At 35.5% G+C, this 21124-nt stretch overlaps 1 protein-coding gene across 2 annotated transcripts in view; it reads left to right on the top strand.

The window, feature by feature from the left end:
* The window catches only part of WDHD1 (WD repeat and HMG-box DNA binding protein 1), a 62872-nt gene that overhangs the window by 18634 nt on the left and 23114 nt on the right, over window positions 1–21124 (top strand). For both annotated transcript variants that reach the window (XM_026000655.2, XM_026000656.2), the window contains exons 7-14: window positions 708–803; window positions 5089–5181; window positions 5992–6098; window positions 6428–6569; window positions 10198–10408; window positions 13480–13667; window positions 15642–15826; window positions 19237–19478. In XM_026000655.2, coding sequence (XP_025856440.2) covers window positions 708–803; window positions 5089–5181; window positions 5992–6098; window positions 6428–6569; window positions 10198–10408; window positions 13480–13667; window positions 15642–15826; window positions 19237–19478 — 1264 coding nt within the window. The remainder of the gene's footprint in view (window positions 1–707; window positions 804–5088; window positions 5182–5991; window positions 6099–6427; window positions 6570–10197; window positions 10409–13479; window positions 13668–15641; window positions 15827–19236; window positions 19479–21124) is intronic.

Here is a 21124-nt window from a genome sequence, read left to right as displayed (position 1 = left end):
ATATTTCACTTTCAGGTTTTGTAAATTAGTAGAGTAAAATCAGTCAGTAGTATATATTTACTCTACCATGAACTGCTATGTGTTGGGACCTCGATGTTAGGGATACAAAAATAAGACATTGGCCACACTTTATTTGGAGAGTCACATAAATGACTTATTCTAACCAACCTGATAAAAATTTTAAAGGAGGTATGAAGAATCTCCTTTAAGGGAGGTTGGCAGAGGGAACAATTAATTCTTCCTGAGGCATTCTAGAGATATATGACTGATGAGAAAAGTCCGCCCCACAGGTATGCCTCAGTAGCTACAGTTTCTTCCCTTCATGTTTGAACTGTTTACAAGGGTTGACTTTGATACCTTAACATTTTATAGAAGATCTCTTAACTTTATTTTTATAGATGCTTTAAGATTTTAATGTTTTGTTGTTTTTTAATGTGTGTTTATACGTTCATTCAGTGACTTTATTGTTTGCTTATTCTACATAGGAAATACACTTATTTCTTTAAAATTTGTGCTTTTTATATCTGAATTATTTTTAAAAATTTAGATAAATCAGATACTGTAATTAGATGAAAATGAATTAAGTTGCTTTTTTTCTTAGCTATATATTGGTTTAAAGAAAACACCTATTAAATATATTCCATTCTGCATATCTCTTTGGGAGAAGTTTCATAAAGGGAAATAAACTTTCTTTTTAAAAATATCAGACATGTGCTATTAGTTGGCCACTGCTACAAAAATGCAATGATGTGGTAAATGCAAAATCGATCTGCAGACTTGCTTGGCAGCCAAAAAGTGGGAAGGTAAGTGCTCTTGTTTTTCAAACTTTCAGTTATCTCTTCTAATTCTTATCAACTTTGAATGTGAGAGTATTAGATTTAGTTTTTTTAATTGTAACTGTTTCATTTAGGTTGTAAATTTTAGTGCCCTAAGCTAACTAATTAATATTGAAATGCTTTCAGAAACATTTTAACTTTGGGGGTGCCTGGGTGGATCAGTTGGTTAAAGTATCAGGCTCTTGGTCTGGGCTCAGGTCTTGATCTCTGGTGGTGTGGGTTCAAGCCCTGTGTTGAGCTCCACACTGGGCTTAGAAAAGGAAACATTTTAACTTTGTAAAGTTTCTTTCTGAAGAGTACATTTTGAATGAATTGATTTTTTATTCTCCTTTACTTTTATATTTATGTATGTATTTATTTAATTTAATTTAATTTTATTTTTTATTTATGATAGTCACACAGAGAGAGAGACAGAGAGAGGCAGAGACACAGGCAGAGGGAGAAGCAGGCTCCATGCACTGGGAGCCTGACGTGGGATTCGATCCCGGGTCTCCAGGATCGCGCCCTGGGCCAAAGGCAGGCGCCAAACCGCTGCGCCACCCAGGGATCCCTACTTTTATATTTAATGAAACAACTCTGGAAACAGTCTTGTTATGTCTACTCTTATTAGTAGTTACTAGTAGCTTTTAACAAGTTTGCAGGTAGTAGCTAATAGATAATAGAAAGATAGGAACAGCTTGAAAAGAGGAAGGAGAATGCTCATTATTTATAAATGAAATGCTTGAATATAAGGAGATCATAAATCAATAAAGGGAAAAATATTAGTAAGAAAATTCAGTAAAGTAGTTGGAAAAAGACTAATATACAAAGCCAGTAACAATCCTATATGTAGATAATAGCCATTTAGAAAATAAGGTGGGGGAAAAATGACGCATTTACTATGAAATCAAAAAAGATGATGTAACAACGGTAAATTTACCAAAAATGATGTGAAAGAGTTATATATGAAGAAAACTTTAACATACTATCAAGAAGAGTAAAAGAAGACTTAAATAGAAAAATATGTTCCAGGGGCACCTGGATGGCTCTATTTGGGTCATAATCCTGGGGTCTTGGGATCCAGCCCCATGTTGGTCTCTCTGCTCAGCAAGGAGTCAGCCTCTCCCACTTCTCTATGCCTCCTCCCTATTCTCTCTCTCGCTCTCTTCCCTCTCTCTCAAATAAAATCTTCAAAAACATGTATATAGTTCATTCTTTGTAAGGAATTTTCAATATCAGTTCTTTCCTAAATTAACCAATAGTTTTGAGAACATTCAAATGTAAAATGTCAGCTATTTGAAGGAAACCATAGAGTTGTTATAAAATCCATGTGGAAAACATATCTTGGAAAATAAAAGTGATGGAGTCTAACCTAGTCTGATATACAGATTATGATGCTATGAGAATTGAAGTGTGCTATTGACTCACAGATAGATAGCTATCTATTAAATAGAAATAGATTTAGTATATTAAGTATATTGAAAAGGTAGAGAAAAGAGGATTGAGTAGTTATATTGGCAGAGAGCATGAATACCAGGAGCTAAGAATCTTTGAGAACCATCTTAAAGGCTTCCTACCACATGATGAATCTCTGTAGGTATTTGCTATATAATTCTTTCAACTCTTCTGTATATGTGAAATTTTTCAGAAGAGATTAATAAACTTGTCAGTATAAAAATTAAACATTTTTGTGTGGTAAATATTTCAGAGTCAAAGAACAAATGACAAACTGGGAAAAAAATGTTTGAAACAATATGACAAAGCTGATTTTCTTAATATTCAGAAAGTTCTTATAACTCAGGGCAACTGCGTGACTCAGTTGGTTAAGTGCCTGACTTTGGCTCAGGTCATGATATTGGGGTCCTGGGATCAATCCCTGCATTGGGCTCCCTGCTCAGTGGTGAATAGGTTTTTCCCTCTGCTTTTCCCTCCACTAGTGCTCTTTCTCACATTCTTTCTCTTAAACAAATAAATAAATATTCTTTTATAAAAATTGTTTTTACAAGTCATTAAGATCTAGGGTGCCTGGCTGCCTCATTTGGAGAAGTGTTGTGTGATTCTTGATCTTGGGGTCATGAGTTTGAACCCCACGTTGGTATAGAGATTACTTAAAAATAAAATCTTTAAAAAAAACTTAAAACAAGTCAATAAGATCCTCATATAAAGATGGCCAGGGACATAAACAGAAAAGATAATACAAATGACTTTTATCATGAAAGTATATGCAGCCTTTCATACCAAAAGAAATACAAATAGAAACTATTGGGACAGCCTGTTTTTCATTTGTCCTATGGCCAGACATCAAGTTGTATATACTATGTGGAAGAGGGTGTGGCAGTTTTTATCATAATGAACAACAGTACTAGTTCTAGGCATAAATCCTATAAGCATATTTGTACAAATGTACTATAGGGTATATATAAGGAAAATGTTGCATCACTGTTTATAGTAGTAAAAGAATAAGAACATCCTAAATGTTTATTAATAGAGAACTGGTTAAATAAATCCTGGTATTCCTGGAAGTAGGGTATTCTACAACTGTTGAAATGAGGTAGATCTGTATGTCCTTATTGGGAATAGTTTTCTGATAATATTGTGGGGAAAAAAATCAAGCAATAGGGATCCCTGGGTGGCGCAGTGGTTTGGCGCCTGCCTTTGGCCCGAGGCGCGATCCTGGAGAGCCGGGATCGAATCCCATATCGGGCTCCTGGTGCATGGAGCCTGCTTCTCCCTCTGCCTGTGTCTCTGCCTCTCTCTCTCTCTCTCTCTCTCTCTCTCTCTCTCTCTCTGTGACTATCATAAATAAATAAAATTAAAAAAAAAAATCAAGCAATAGAGCAGTAGGCATGCTACTGCTTGAGATGCCTGGGTGGCTTAGCGGTTGAGCATCTGCCTTTGGCTCAGGGCGTGATCCCAGGTCCAGGATCAAGTCCCACATCAGGTTCCCTTTGAGGAGCCTGCTTCTCTCTCTGCCTGTGTCTCTGCCACTCTCTCTCTGTCTCATGAATAAATAAATCTTAAAAAAAAAAAAAAAGAATGCTACTGCTTATTGTGTGTGTACTTGTGTATATATATATATATATGTACCTATGCATTCTTGTGTAGTCTGCTTATGTGTACCTTTGGGAACTAGAAATAGGATTTTAAGGGAAGAGAGGGAGACTTTCTTTCTTTCTTTTTTTTTTTTTTTTTGTACTTATACCATCTGTAGTTTATTTTTTTCTATTTTAACATTGCTTTTATTATTATAAATTTATTTCTTATTGGTGTTCAATTTGCCAACATATAGATTAACACCCAGTTCTCATTCTATCAAGTGCCCACCTCTGTGCCCATCACCCAGTCACCCCCACCTCCCCTTCTACCACCCCTTCTACCACCCCTAGTTCGTTTCCCAGAGTTGGGAGTCTTTCATGTTCTGTCTCCCTTTCTGATATTTCCCACTCATTTTTTCTCCTTTCCCCTTTATTCCCTTTCATTATTTTTTATATTCCCCAAATGAATGAGACCATATAATGTTTGTCCTTCTCCGATTGACTTATTTCACTCAGCATAATACCCTCCACTTCCATCCATGTCGAAGCAAGTGGTGGGTATTTGTCGTTTCTAATAGCTGAGTAATGAGTAATATTCCACTGTATACATGTACCACATCTTCTTTATCCATTCATCTTTCGATGGACACCAAGGCTGGAGGGAGACTTTCTTTTAATATATGCCCTTTGTATCATGTGAACTCTTGTTTACATTCTGCATTAAAGTGAAAGTTGGGGAATTTAGTATGCATTTTTTCTTCACTCATGAAATATTAAATCTAATTTTTAAAATCAATATAATTAGAGTTTTCCTGTTCATAAATAATATAATTCTTTTCTCTTTTGGATAAATGTGGAAAGAATATACTGTTTATCTTTTCTATTAATCTGTTTCTTTGGAAGAATGTGTAAGAAGGTAAGTTTCTGTTTCTTAAGATATTTACAGCATTCTGGATCTATTTCTTTTCTTTTGGCAAATGAAATGAATGTTTAGATCCAAAGGGCTTAAATACCTGAGAAGTAGTATCAAAAATATGTAACAAGTGCTCTGGTTTTTGGTGCAAGCAATAGAGTGATCACTCATTCTTTGCTCATCAAAATTTTAAGTAATTTTCTGAGTTTTGTTAGTTACCAATTAATTTTGCTTTTATGTTTCATAGTCTTATTTGGATGAAATTTTTTGCTTTTTTTCCTCTCTAATGTAAACTTTTGTTTAAATCATTCATCTTTCCTAATAGTTACTGGCAGTTCCTGTGGAAAAATCTGTTAAGCTATATAGAAGAGAAACTTGGAATAATCAGTATGATCTTTCAGATAATTTCATCTCTCAGGTAGGTTTTGTAAATGAAACTTTAATTAGCCCACAGGAATATTTCATAGTACATTGTCTAAATACAGTTGTAGTTAAGTGTTGGAAATGGAGAACAATTCCAGATTGTTGTGCATGTATTCATCTTTTGCTGCTCAGCCTTTCTTTATCCAGTAACTATACAGTAGATAGGTCTTTGCTGGGTCCTATTTGAATTCTCTCCTTGTGAAATTTCATAAGAAAATCTGTTAATTTATAAGAAGTCAAATTTAACCCTAACATAGTATTGGAGTGTGTTATTTTCACATTATCAGTAATTAGCCTATATAGTTAAGTGAGTTTCATTGATACTTGTGATCATAGACTCTGGAATTTTAGAGCAGGAGAGGTTGTTGCTCTATATTAAATACTCTCTCTCTCTTCTCTTCTGCATTCCCATTTGGCCCTTATGGAAACAAGAGGCCCAGTAGGTCAGCAATGGCTTACTATGGTTCACTTCACTTACTGTGGTTTTCTTCATCTTGATAGTGACAGCTGAGAGGGTACCTTGTATGATCTCTCTTTCAGGATAACAGTTTTTAGATTTTGCTTTTAAAATTGTGCCAGTATAATTTTCTCATGGTAAACAAAGTAATAGCTTTCTCATGGTAAACAAAGTAATAGCTCCTACTGACAGTTGAATATTATTGAAAAAGAAAGTTAAAAAATAAGCAAACTATCTTGCCATTTATGAATCGATTTAATCAGAAGTTACACAGAATATGAATTTGATAATAAAATAAGTGTTTAGTTTCAAATTGTGCAGATTGTTATTAATTGTTTTTCCTTATAGGCTCTGAATATAGTAACCTGGTCTCCCTGTGGGCAATATTTAGCTGCAGGGAGTATTAATGGTTTAATTATAGTTTGGAATGTGGAAACCAAAGATTGCATGGAAAGGTATGATTCAACTTATCTTTTTTTTTTTTTTCCCCAAGTAATCTCTATACCCAGTGTGGGGCTCAAACTCAACAATGACCCTGAGATCAAGAGTTGGGTGTTCTGACTGAGCCAGCCAGGCACCCCTCTTTTGTCTTTTTTTGCTTATTTCTGTTAGATTTTTGTTTTATTATGAAACATTTCAAAGTTTTGCAGTTATTAGATTGTCAGAATACAAACATAGTTATTAGTTTGTCAGAAGTCATTTAACTTTTTCTAACTAAAATTTGCCTAAAGAAATGTATATTTTGTATTAGTAGTGTTTTAAGAACTCACTTTTTAATTTTTAGGGTGAAACATGAGAAAGGTTATGCAATTTGTGGCCTGGCATGGCATCCTACTTGCAGTCGAATAGCTTATACTGATGCAGAAGGAAATCTAGGGCTCCTGGAGAATGTTTGTGAACCCAGTGGAAAGACATCAAGCAGTAAGGTAATAAGTAATAGATGGGGGATCCCTGGGTGGCGCAGCGGTTTGGCGCCTGCCTTTGGCCCAGGGCGCGATCCTGGAGTCCCGGGATCGAATCCCACGTCGGGCTACCGGTGCATGGAGCCTGCTTCTCCCTCTGCATGTGTCTCTGCCTCTCTCTCACTCTCTGTGACTATCATAAATAAATAAAAATTAAAAAAAAAAAAATTTAAAAAAAAAATAAGTAATAGATGGTAGAATAGTTTCTTCAGAGTCTTGTGGGCATATGGATTTGGAAGATATCACAAAATACATTACTTTCTTGGAAAATTATAATTCATATTAGGTGCTCAGTAATGATCTATCATAAAGAAAAGTGTTTAAACTTGTTTAATGTTTCCCAAATATCTTTTACTGAGAAACTTTTCCCCTCCATATAATACCTATTAATATTCCTTGGTTTTATAAAGAATAGCATTGTGAAATACTATTTTAGTGTCCTGGCATTCTAGAGATTTAAATTTAAATAAATATAGATAAAAATTAGAGTTAATAACTATAACTTAGTTTAGCATATACACCTTTCTGCTCTGAATTAGCTTTAACTCTGAGAGCTACCTTTATATCTTTTTTTTTTTTTTTTAAGATTTATTTCTTTATTCATGAGAGACACACAACAGAGAGAGAGGCAGAGACATAGGCAGAGGGAGAAGCAGGCTCCACGCAGGGAGCCCGATGTGGGACTTGATCCTGGATCCTGCCCTGAGCCAAAGCCAGACACTCAACCACTGAGCCATCCAGGCATCCCTACCTTTATATCTCTTAATGGTTATCTATCTGGCCTTACTGAACTGCTTTAAACAGGCCGCTTTGTTTTATACAACTCCTTGGTTTTGTTTATTATTATTCTTGCCTGGCAAATACACCTAGTCATATTTTAAATCTTGGTTTAGAGTTCCAGTTAAAGATCACACACTTCACATACTCATTTATGTCTATTCAGATGCTGATACCTGGAAACCCTGGAAAATAGAAGCATGATTGGAAACTAAGTCTAGCTTCTCAAAAAGTCGAAAAATTGAGTCCTAAGATTGCAGTTGGGGGAAAGCGGAGATGCAGTTCAGCTTGCCTGACCGAATCCCCCAATGATTCAGAATTTGGTAGTACTAGGTACCTCCAAGGAGGTATTTTTCACCCTTCTGTTTTTAGCCCCTTGGTTTAATACACAAATAGACATCTCCAGGCTCAAAGTCAGTGTGCCCAGCGAGGTAACTGCCTTCCCTCATGGCCATGTGTATTCTGGCAGATTGCTGGAGATTTGTCCTCTAGAAAAGGTAAATCAAAGAAAGTACTTGGTTGGTACATGGGGTACAGTTGAGCAGCATTGGGTGGAAGAGAAATACTTTACTGAAAAGGATTAAATGGAAGTATGTATACTTGGATGTTAAAATTCCCAGCTTATTTTTCATACTTGGCTCCTAGAGCATTGTCAGCCAGTGCTTACTTAAGCTTCTTAGGCAAGAGACTAGAAGAATCATCTTTGAGGAATCTGTCCAAGAAAAAAGACTTAATTAGAGAGAAGATTCTTATCTCTAGGAAAAAGAGTTCTAAAAGGAAGGAAAAGTGATCATAATATACCACATTTATAAAACAATAATAGGAATAATGTCTACCACCTAGGGTTTTATTGTGAGGATTAAATGAATCACGTATAGAATCAGAATGGTCTCTAGAATTAGAATGGTCGCTTTATAAGTGATAATAATAAACTTATTATTTTTATTCAACCATGAATAGCATTTATATGATTATAATAATCTAAATCTTGTATTTTGATCCAACCAAAATGAGAAAATATCTATATTGGGAGGATTGAGGTAGGAGAGTAGTGTACATACATACAGGAGAGTAGAGGTGGTTGAAAATTGCACCAAATCCTCATCTATTTTTTTTTTTTTTTAAGATTTTATTTATTTATTCATGAGAGACACAGGCAGAGGGAGAAGCAGGCTCCACGCAGGGAGCCCGATGTGGGACTCGATCCCCGGTCTCCAGGATCACGCCCTGGGCTGAAAGCGGTGCTAAACTGCTGAGCCACCTGGGCTGCCCAGTCCTCATCTTAATATAAGGAAGTTAATATCTATTTAATAGATAATGATTAAAACTGAAAAATAAAAAACAAAGCACTAGGATATTTTTTAATCTCGAGGGGAAGATATTAAAAGATAACAAGATATGGAGGAAGATCTCAAAAGCAACATCTAAAAGAGCAGAAAAGTTAGTTGGAGGCTGTGCAGAGGACTGTTTTCGTTATAATAAACTTTGTAACTGACCATTTTATATGTATGAATAACATTGATAAAAACAGAAAGCAAATTATGAAAGTTTTAGTTCAAAGGTTACCTCTTCTAAAACCTTAAGCCTTATATCCAAAATTGCCCACTCTTTTCTTTTTGCTTTTATTCTTCACAGTATGTATTTCTGTCATAATACCTCTAACACTTTATACCCCTCATTAGTATAAGGCAAAAATCCTCATTTTTTAATAAGAAAATCCCCCCCAATTTTTTTTTTTTTTTTTTTAAAGATTATTTATTTATTTATTCATGAGAGACACAGAGAGAGAAGCAGAGACACAGGCAGAGGGAGAAACAGGCTCCATGCAGGGAACCTGATGTGGGACTTGATCCCAGAACTCTGGGATCATGCCCTGGACTGAAGGCAGCACTAAACTGCTGACACGGGCTACCCTCAATCTCATTTTATTAAACATTACTTTTCTAGAACGTAATTTTGTGTACTTCCATCTAAAAGATTTGTGATAAAGTCCCTTTTGAATCTGTTTAATGGTGCTCTCATTAGAATTTTATACCAAACTATAAGTTTCCATTGGCTTAACATTTATGCAGTTTTTATTTATCCTGTAGGAGTTACTTGTGAACTCTACAATGTATCTGCTTACTATTCACTTTTTAAAGTGATCTCACTGGCTGGCTGAGTCAGTAGAGCATGCAACTCTTGACCTCAGGATTGTGAGTTTGAGTCCCATGTTGAGTGTGGAGATTACCCAACAAATAAATAAAGTGTCTCAGAAACTGTTTATAGTCATATCTGGGATCTACAATGGTATGTTCATATTCCTAGGAATCAAGGATTAATTTTGAATTTCCTTGCTTGCTTTGTCTATTGGTTCTGTCCATTTACTTTTATAAGCATAAAAATAACCTCCACAAAAACTAACTTTGATTGAGATCACTGAAAGCAAACATATCCTATCGAAGCAAAATAAAATTTAAAAATAAATGAGAGAATATCTTATATTTTACAGGGACTTTAGGTGACTTCTCTGGTGAATGACTTTTGAGGAGTAAAATCTTGCCTTGTATTTGGATATATACAGTTATTTCTATACACATCTGTCTTATACTCCTATTCCATCCATAGACTATAAATACATAGGGGCATTTAAAGTAAGGATTAGGTCTCATATAAATATAAATACAATCCTCGTAAGTACATTTATTAATTATTCTAATCAGCATTTGCTTACTTGTTAGAATGTACAGATACATATTCTAGAATGGCCTTTTGAGTAATTGAGTTTATCTAAATAGATCACTAATACTTTGTAATTTGTGTTACTTTGTTCAAGGTATCTAACAGAGTGGAAAAGGATTACAATGATCTTTTCGATGGAGATGATACAAGTAATCCTGGTGATTTTCTAAATGACAATGCAGTTGAGACCTCCTCTTTTTCAAAAAGGATTATAAATGATGAGGAAGAGGATGATGACTTCATGCTGGCCTCAGGTCGTCCTAGACAGCGAAGTCACATCATAGAAGATGATGAAAACTCAGTTGGTATGTATTGACTTTGTGGATGTGATGATCCATCCTGTTGATCTTTTCAATTTTTAATAAAAACTATTATTTGAAGTCATTATTAAATTTGTGTGGCTAACACAGTATGCATAGAGGGAAATTATAGTATTAAATACTTAAGGTAAAAAAGGTTTTGAATCAATGATCTAAGCTTCTGCTTTAGCAAATTACAAAAAGAGGAAATTAAACTTCAAACTAGCAGAAGGAAGGAAATAACAGAATTCAATGATATTGACAACCAAAATACTGTAAAGAAAGTCAATAAAACCAAAAGCTAGTTCTTTGAAAAGATCAGTAAAATTGTTAAATCTCTATCCTGAGTGATCAGAAAGAAAGAGAAGGCATGAATGACTAGTATAAGTAATGAAAGTCGTGTCATCACCATGGATCCTATAGGCCTATACTATCCAGTATGTTAGCCACTAACCACCTATTGCTAGTAAGCTCCTGAAATGTGGCTAGTTCAAAATGAGATGTGGTGTAAGTGTAAAATGCAACCAGATTTTAAAGGCAGTATGAAAAGAATGTAAAATATTTTAGTCCTTTTTTTTTTTTTTACCTTGAATACATGTTGAAATTACACTATTTTAATATAGAATAATATTGAAAATAATTAGGTGTGGGGTTTTATGGCTTTTTTTTTTTTTGCTATTCAAAATATGCTACTAGAAAATTTAAAATTCTATATGCAACTTATAGTTCTGTAAGATAGAATTGCTATTAATAACAAAAGAATAAAAGAGAATGTTAGGAATAGCTTTGTGCCCATAAATATAACAACTTCGATAAAACTGATAAATTCTTTGAAAGATACAAGCTACCAAGCTAACTCAAGAAGAAGTAAGTAACCTGAATAGTATAGTATCTGTTAAAGAAATAGAGATTACCAGACACCTGGGTGGGCTCAATGGTTGAGCAGCTGCCTTCGGCTCAGGGCGTGGTCCCCAAGTTCCCAGTTCCAGTCCCACATTGGGCTCTCCTTGAGGAGCCTGCTTCTCCTTCTGCCTGTGTCTCTGCCTCTCTCATGAATAAATAAAGAATCTTAAAAAAAAATATTACAATAAAAAAAAAACCCTTTAAATAAAGTGTCTATTTGTAACAAGTTGTATGTTAAAATAGCACATTTGAACATTATCAAAAAAAATGCCAAATACCATTTTATGGTGGTTAAATTGTGGTGTATTTAAACCATATAGGGTTTTATAGGACAGAAGTCCTCAAATGTTTTATTTCAGGAGCTCATTATATTCTTAAAAACTTTTGAGGAGGGGATCCCTGGGTGGCTTAGTGGTTTGGCGCCTGCCTTTGGCCCAGGGCATGATCCTGGAGACTCAGGTTTGAGCCCCACATCGGGCTCCCTGCGTGGAGCCTGCTTCTCCCTCTGCCTGTGTCTCTGTGTGTCTTTCATGAATAAATAAATAAAATCTTAAAAAAAAAAAAAAACTTTTGAGGACCCCAAAGGAAATTATGGAGTTATATCTTCTGTTATTTAAAATGTAAGAAATTAAAAACTGAGAAATTTTAAAAATACTTTAAAATAACATTAATAAACTCATTTGTGTAAACATAACATTTCAAATGAAAAATTTCGTAAGAAATGTGACAGTATTTTACCCTTTGAAAATTTCTTTAATGTCTGGCATAGAAAATAACTTGAATTCTCTCATACCTCAGAATTCAGTCTACTACCATATGTTGTTTTTACCTGATGTATGTGTAGAATATTTAGACTCACACAAACATGTAGTTTGAAAAGGCAGGATATTGTGGATATTCTTTGCTACTGTAACAAAAACTCAACTTATTTGCAGTGTAGAATCCAGAAACTCCAGTGAACATTCTAGCTGTGTTATATTAAAATCTATTGGTCTGACTTGAATGGATCTTTTAATTTACCATGTTTGATTTTGAAATATATACATTGGTAACTTGGAAAATACTGCTTCACTACAGGTCCACAGGTCTTTTAACATTGACACATTATCCAGGATTATATTTGTTAGTATTATCGCTAATCTCAGCAGAAGTTTTTAAATATTGGGAAGTAGTAAAGCTCGTGGTGGCAGATACAAGCTTTCTGCTTTTTGCTTGAAAACTCAAATTTTATCATTGACAACAGATTCTGTCAGTTATTTTTCTTAAATGATCAGCTTACTTCATTTAGCTAAACAAATGTTTACCAAATACCAAAGTCTGCATAGCCAGTTTTTTTTTTTTTTAAAGATTTTATTTATTTATTCATGAGAGATACAAGCAGAGGGAGAAGCTCCCTGCGAGGAGCCTGATGTGGGACTCAATTCCAGGACCCCAGGATCATGACCTGAGCCGAAGGCAGACACTCAACCACAGAGCCACCCAGGTGCCCCTGTATAGCCATAGTTTATCTGGCATTCTTTCAAGTAAAAACGATGTTCTCTGAAAAAAGCAGCTAGTTGAGTTTATAACTCAGTTGCACAAATACTTTTTTTTTTGTTTGAGACAGGCATCAAACTTTATGCACAATTCCCATTTTATTTTTTATTTATTTATTTTTTAGAAGATTTTGTTTATTTATTTATGAGAGGCAGAGAGAGAGAGGCAGAGACACAGGCAGAGGGAGATACAGACTCCATGCAGGAAGCCCGACGTGGGACTCAATCCCAGGTCTCCAGGATCACGACCTGGACTGAAGGTGGCACTAAACCGCTGAGCCACCCAAGCTGCCCACAATTCCATTTTAGCACAGAGAACATTTTTTGAGAAATCTATGCCAAGATCAAGATTTAACAGAATTAATATTTTATTGCAATTGAGTGGTGGTTGACAATACATTGACTACAAATACAGATTTGGTGTCACTGCCTTGATTCATATCACAACACCAACAGTTTTTTTTTTTACCCTCCATTGTTTTCACACCATCACGGTAAAGGTAGATATAGTGGAAGAGGCCAATAGCATAGTAGTACTATTAAGTATGAATGGAAAAGGTTATTTAGATTTCCTAATGCTTTCCTTTTTCCAGGTCATTGGTATTTATGATTCTCTAATTATAATTCTTTGTTTTCTAGATGTTACAATGTTAAAAACTGGTTCTAGTCTTCTCAGAGAGGAGGAGGAAGATGAGCAGACAGACAGCATGCATAATCTACCACTGGTAACATCCCAAAGGCCATCTTATGATGGGCCAATGCCAACTCCCCGGCAAAAGCCATTCCAGTCAGGTTCTACACCCATGCATCTCACTCATAGATTCATGGTAAGCCTTGGATCTACACTTAACTTTAAAATAGTTTTATCTAATTTTTTAACTTGTAAGTATTGTATCTCACTATAGTTAATTTTGTTTGGTAAAAAGTATTTTTAAAAGCCTTAATTAACTCTCCTGTAGCACTTTGGTTCATTATGATTTTATGGTTGATTTATTTTATGGTTAACTCACAGTTTTAATCTTATTTTCAACCTTATTATTGAAAATCATCTTAAATAAGATTCTGCTTTGCAAAGTGACATATAATGAACATAGTAAGTTAATGTGACTGTATAGCTTGCAATATCTCTTGACTGTACTTCCAAACTTTATTTCTCATATTTATATAGAGGTTTATACTGATTCCAAAACACTATTCTGTTAGAAAGTGTTTTTCAGAAGGCAGCTCCTAGTATAATTTAGTAGAAGGTGGTAAGTATTATGGAAAACAAACTATCTGGGCAGCCTGGGTAGCTCGGCGGTTTAGCACCGCCGTCAGCCCAGGATCCTGGAGACCTGGGATCGAGTCCCATGTCGGGCTCGCTGCACGGAGCCTGCTTCTCCCTCTGCCTGTGTCTCTGCCTCTCTCTCTCTCTCTCGCTCTCTGTGTCTCTCAGGAATAAATAAATAAAATCTTAAAAAAAAAACAAAAAACAAACTATCTGCCTCTCTTTTTCTGCCTCACCCCACTGGACTATAAACTTCAGAAGGATAAGAGATGTTTCTGTTTTGTTTACTGATAGCACTCAGAACAAGGTATGGTACAGTAGGCATTAAGAATATATATCCTGGGGTGCCTGGGTAGCTCAGTCAGTTAAGCATATGCCTTCAGCTCAGGTTATGATCCCAGGTCCTGGGTTTGAGTTCCACATCGGGTTCCCTGCTCAGCGGGGAGTCTGCTTCTCCTTCTCCCTTTGCCCCTCCTCTCTGCTCATGCTCTCTGTCTCTCTCAAGTAAATAATTAAAATCTTTAAAAAAAAAATATATATATATATATATATATATATATTTCCTGAATGAGTGAATGAATATATTAGCTTTTTTGGCTTGATAACTAAAAAGTTTAATATTTTTATTTGTTGGTTATTTGAGATTTTCCATTGAGGACTTTGCTTCTTGTCTTTTTTTTTTTTTTTTTTTTTTAAGATTTTATTTATTTATTCATGAGACACAGAGAGAGAGAGAGAGGCACAGACACAGGCAGAGGGAGAAGTAGGCTCCATGCAGGGAGCCCGACGTGGGACTTGATCCAGGTCTCTAGGATCACACCCTGGGCTGAAGGCGGTGGTGCTAAACTGCTGAGCCACCTGGGCTGCCCGCTTCTTGTCCTTTTTGAAAGGCATAGACTGCATAAATTTGTATGTAAATATTAAAAGTGATGTTTTATTTTAATAAAACTTTTTATTGCTGTTCATAATCATCAAGTAATAGGTCTTAAGTTTTTATTGTCAACTATTTATAGTTATTGTGGTTGAGGAAAGGAAACAGTAGGGCCTAGTGTGAGCCTGTAGTATACATGGGTGTAAGGTAAGTTTTTCTAAATGGTATTCATTTATGTTTCTTTAAAATGTGTGTATTTATTCCTACAATATGAACTAGTTAGTTGAAACCGGAAATATGTTGTCACATATCTATATTTCTGAGTAAACAAATTTTTGATTTATTTCCTTTGGGGAATATAATGGCTTGGTTGTTCAAAATGATGATGTTTTTTAATGGTAGTAATGTAATTATTAAATATTAAATGAAATATTCCATTTGCTAATAAATATTTATGTGCCTTTTCATGAAGAGTAGATAGTAATTGTAGTTCTGATGTCACTACTCATACTTGAAACTATTTAAAGGTAGATGAGCTATGGTTGCTCCCATAACGTCAATTTTGATACAGACTGAATTATAATATTTATTAATTTGTACCACTTTAGTCTACTGATTCTAGGACCTTTAATTTTTCTCAGACTTATACTTTAATGTTTATAGGTGTGGAACTCTATTGGAATTATTCGCTGCTATAATGATGAGCAAGACAATGCCATAGATGTGGAGTTCCACGATACCTCCATACACCATGCAACACACTTATCAAACACTTTGAATTACACAATAGCAGATCTTTCTCATGAAGCTGTTTTGTTGGCATGTGAAAGCACTGATGAACTAGCAAGGTAAATTCAAGATTGTTAGGAAGAATTTGTCACTGCTGAATTGTTTAGATATGGCAGTTTCATACATAATATCTCAGAACATGTCTGTTTTTGCCTAATTGTCCTCTCCTTTACATTCTCTAAGTACAAATTTGGGTGACCTGGGGCATTTGGGTGACTCAGTCATTTAGGCATCTGACTCTTGATCTCAGCTCAGGTCTTAATCTCAGGGTTGTGAATTCAAGCCCTGCATTAAAAAAAAAAAAAAAAAAAATGATGACATGACATAGTTCACAATTGTAAATGCCAGAGAAAGGCTATTCTTTACCTTTTTACTCTGTTTCATTAGTTTTGTAAGAAATGTATATATAGATGCAGATATATATAAATTGTAAACTAACACAAGCAGTACAGAATTTTTAGGAAATAAGAATTCTCCCCCAGAATTCTACTCTTAGATATAACCACTGTTAACAATTTGGTATGTATCATTCTAGATTTCTTTTTGTATAAGCCTCTGACCCCTTTTTAAATTTACTTTATTAGTGTAATTCATGTACACTAAAATGTACCTTGGTTTTACAGTTTGGTGAGTTTAAAAATGTGTGTATATTCAGGTAACCACTGTCACAATAAAAAAAATTTAAGTAATCCCTACACCCAAAGTAGAGCTTGAACCCACGACCTTGAGACCAAGAGTCACACACTCTACTGACTGAGCCAATGAGGCGCCCCTCAAAATATTTTTTATCATTTAAAAATATTCCCTTGTGGCAGCCCGGGTGGCTCAGCGGTTTAGCGCCACCTTCAGCCCAGGACCTCATCCTGGAGACCCGGGATCCAGTCCCATGCATGGATCCAGTCTCCCTGCATGGAGCCTGCTTCTCCCTCTGCCTGTGTCTCTCTGCCTCTCTCTCTCTCTCTCTCTCTCTCTCTCATGAGTAAATAAATAAAATCTTAAAAAAATAATAAAATAAAAATGTTCCCTTGCATCCCTTTGCAGTTAATATCAGCCTTGGACAACTACTGACCTAGGCTGGGTTTCTTTGTATTTTTGTTTTTGTTGGGTTTTTTCGTTGTTTTGTTTTTTGTTTTGGGTGTTTTTTGTTTTTGTTTTTTTCTTACTGTAGATTAGAATTGAAACTTCTTTTAAAAAAGGGAGGGGGAAGGGGTCGCCTGGGTGGCTCAGTGGTTGAGCATCTGCCTTCAGCTCAGGTCGTGATCCCAGGGTCCTGGGATCAAGTCCCGCGGTGGGGTCCCTGCGGGGAGCCTGCTTCTCCCTCTGCCTAGGTCTCTGCCTCTCTCTCTGTCTCTCATGGATGAATGGATGAAGTCTTTTAAAAAAGGCGGGGGGAGAACAATATTTGGTATGTAGATAGATAGACCAAAAAATTATGATGGAAAAGCAGTATAATGCTGAATCCATATTTTTTTAAAGAAGAAAAAATATTTTTATTCAACTTTTTGTTAGTTCCGCTAGATTGCCTTCTCTTGATCTCTATTCTTCAGCTGATTTTACTGCTTATACACTTGATCATGGATTTTACCAACTCTGAGGTGATTTGAAATTAACATCCTTTGGTTTAGATACATTGGCTTCTTAAAGTATGGTCCACAAACTAGGGGCATGGGTCAGTCACCTGGAAGCTTTTTTTTTTTTGGTCCTGGAAGCTTTTTGAAAACAGAATCTCAGACCCCACTACAGAACTAAATCAAAATCTGCATTTTAATGAGATCCGCAAGTGATTGAGTATGCATTAGAGTCTGAGAAACACATTTTAACATTTTAATTGGTTTTCTAACTTACACATTGTAAAATCCACTTAATACTTCATTATTGAATTAAATTAGTTCACTAAAATAAACCATTGTTGCCTCAATGTCTCCAACTCAGAATCTTACATAATTAGAACATTTGTTTCCTTACGCAATTTTGATTTCAGATATCTTTCTCTTTGTTTTCCTGGATATGTTATTTCACAGCTATATACAATGTTACTTTTTACTTTAAAATTGAATTTAGGAGCTCCTCGGTGGCTCAATTGGTTAAGCATCTCCTTTGGCTCCAGTTGTGATCTCAGGACCCTGGGATGGAGGCTGGAGTCAAGTTCCCTTCTCAGCAGGGCAGTCTGTTTCTCCATCTCCCTCTCTGCCCTTCACTCCCACTCATTCATGCTTTCTCTTTCTCTCTCTCTCACACACAAATAAATAAATCTTCTTAAAACATAAAATAAAATTGAATTTAAAATTACTCTTCAGGGGCTCCTGGGTGGCTCAGTTGCCTGTGGCTCAGGTCAGGATCCTAAGGTCCTGAGATACAGTCCCGCATCGGGCTCCCTGCTCAGCCGGAAGTGTGCTCCCTCTACCTGCCACTCCTCCTGCTTGTGCGCGCTTGCTCACTCTCTCTCTCTCAAATAAATAAATAAAATGTTAAAAAATAAAATAAAATTACTCTTCAGAAAATCAGAACTACCTCTGGTTCCAAATTCTATAGTATCTGCATTCCCAGGTTTATCTTTAATAACTTACATGTATGTATAGATGCAAATAAGACTGGAAACATACCAAATTGGTGATCTCACTGGTGGGATTATGTGTGATTGTTTTTCCTTTTTTCTTTTGTTTTCCTGTATTATATTTTTTTGGTAGTGAAAGAACTCATTTAACCTTTTTTTTTTTAATTTTTTAATTTATGGTAGTCACAGAGAGAGAGAGAGAGGCAGAGACATAGGCAGAGGGAGAAGCAGACTCCATGCACCGGGAGCCCGACGCGGGATTCGATCCCGGGTCTCCAGGATCGCGCCCTGGGCCAAAGGCAGGCGCCAAACCGCTGCGCCACCCAGGGATCCCTCGTTTAACATTTTGATGCTTCTTCCCTTTTTAAAAATTTAGTTGTGATTATTCTGTATATGTGCAACCTAGGATTGTATGCTGCAGATTTTAGTCTGCCTGCTTTTTTTTTTTTTTTTTAAGATTTTATTTATTTATTCATGAGAGACACAGAAAGAGAGAGGCAGAGGGAGAAGCGGACTCCACGCAAGGAGCCTGATGTGGGATACAATCCCAGAATTCCCGGATCACACCCTGAGCCGAAGGCAGCCATTCAACTACTGAGCCACCCAGGCATCCCAAGTCTGTCTGTTTTCGTTTAACATTAAATTATGAGTATTTTCCTGTATTGTTGAATATTCTTCAGTAACATGACTATTAATGGTTTTAATATAGTCCATTTAAAGAATGTTTCATAATTACTTTCTTAAAGCTATTTTTGTACTATTTATGTTTAATGGAAAAATTAACTTTGGTTTTGTCTCTGGGTATCATGATTAGTTTTATATGTGTAAGATATCAAATATGAAAGTTTTATTGTTTCTGTCTTGTTTTAATTTTTTTTTGTTTTTTGTTTTTTTTTTTTTTGTTTTAATTTTTAGCAAGCTTCACTGCCTGCATTTTAGTTCTTGGGATTCAAGCAAAGAGTGGATAGTAGACATGCCTCAGAATGAAGATATTGAAGCCGTATGTCTTGGTCTGGGGTGGGCAGCTGCTGCCACCAGTGCAATGCTCCTTCGATTGTTCACTATTGGAGGTGTTCAGAAAGAGGTCTTCTGTCTTCCTGGGCCTATAGTATCAATGGCAGGACATGGAGAACAGCTTTTCATTATTTATCATAGAGGTAGATTTTTTCCTAGTCTTTTATAATTTTACCATGATCTGAAGTAAAATGAAAATTACTTGAGTTTTTTTTTTTTTTTTTCTCTTTCCCTTATTTTGTTTTGGGTTGTATACCTCCTTTTACATTCCTTTTAGTATTTGAATCAGTGTAATCTTTGTACAGAATTTTGTTGTATTCACTGATAGCAATGAAAATGAAAATATTTTATTTGTAGGAAAGTTGTATTCTAGAAAGAATTCCAAGATTAGTTACTTCTATGTCTATATCTTATAAAATTTTCAGAGTTTAAATGCCTCAAAAAATAAACTAACTTCTAGTGTGCAGGACCAAGACAGTTTGAATATGACTTAAAAAGTTGCTGCTTCCTTTTCATCTCATTGTATCAAGACTGATTTAATCGGGATCCCTGGGTGGCTCAGCAGTTTAGCACCTGCCTTTGGCCCAGGGCATGATCCTGAGGTCCCAGGATCGAGTTCTGCATCAGGCTCCCTGCATGGTGCCTGCTTCTACCTCTGCCTGTGTCTCTGCCTCTCTCTCTCTGTGTCTCTCATTAATACATAAATAAAATCTTGGAAAAAAAAAAAAAGACTGATTTTATCAAGATTTTTGATATGGGGCAGGCAACCTTCATCTTAGGGCTATGAATTCAAGCCCCATGTTGGGGTTAGAGCTTACTTTAAAAAAAAAATTACTAAAAAAAAAAAGAAAAATTACTGATAATCTTTTTATCTTTATTTTTTTGGTAATTCCATTAAAAACTCTCTGTTTTTTAAAAAATTTTATTTAAAATTCAAGTTAGTTAATATAGAGTATAGTATTGGTTTCCGGAGTAGAATATAGTGATTCATCACTTACATATAACACCCAGTGCTCATCCCAATAAGTGCCCTCTTTAATACCCATCACTCACTTAACCCATCCCTTCCTACCTCCCTTCCATCAACCCTCACTTTGTTCTCTTAACTATAGAGTTTCTTAAGGTTTGCCTCCCTCTCTGTTTTAATCTTACTTTATTTTTCCTTCCCTCCTCCTATGTTCATCTGTTTCTTAAATTCCACATAGGGGTGAAACTATATGGTATTTGTCTTTCTCTGATTGATTTATTTCACTTAGCATAATACACTCTAGTTCCATCTTTCTCTTTTCTTAAATTTTAATTCCAGCATAGTTATATTAGTTTCAGGTATACAATATAGTTAGTAATTCAGCAGTTCCTTATATCACCCAGTGCTCATCACAAATACACTTCTTAATCCTTAATCCCCATCACATATTTTACGTATCCCCCTGCCAGCACTTTTCTTGGATTCTGTGGCATGTCTCCCAGTGTTTTTCTTACTGATAACCTCCTTCAGCTCTTCTGTTGGATGCTCTTCTTATACCAGCCTCTTAGCTGGATTGCTCCAGGACTCTGTCACAGCCCATTTACTCTATTAGCCTCTCTAGTTGACGAACTTTCAGTCTTTTGACTGCTTAGCCCTAGTAAGAAGTACATTCTATATTGCTATTCTATGTCTATCTGTAATGGAACTGAAAAGTCTCATGGACAATATTTACTCTCTTATTTCAGTTTTCTTTAAATGCTGTTTACAACTTTTTAAAAAATATTTTATTTATTTATTCATGAGAGACACGGAGAGAGAGGC

Source organism: Vulpes vulpes, chromosome 6, assembly GCF_048418805.1.
Source record: "Vulpes vulpes isolate BD-2025 chromosome 6, VulVul3, whole genome shotgun sequence".
In the NCBI taxonomy this organism is placed as follows: Eukaryota; Metazoa; Chordata; class Mammalia; order Carnivora; family Canidae; genus Vulpes; species Vulpes vulpes.
This window is presented reverse-complemented; position numbering and strand designations above follow the sequence as displayed.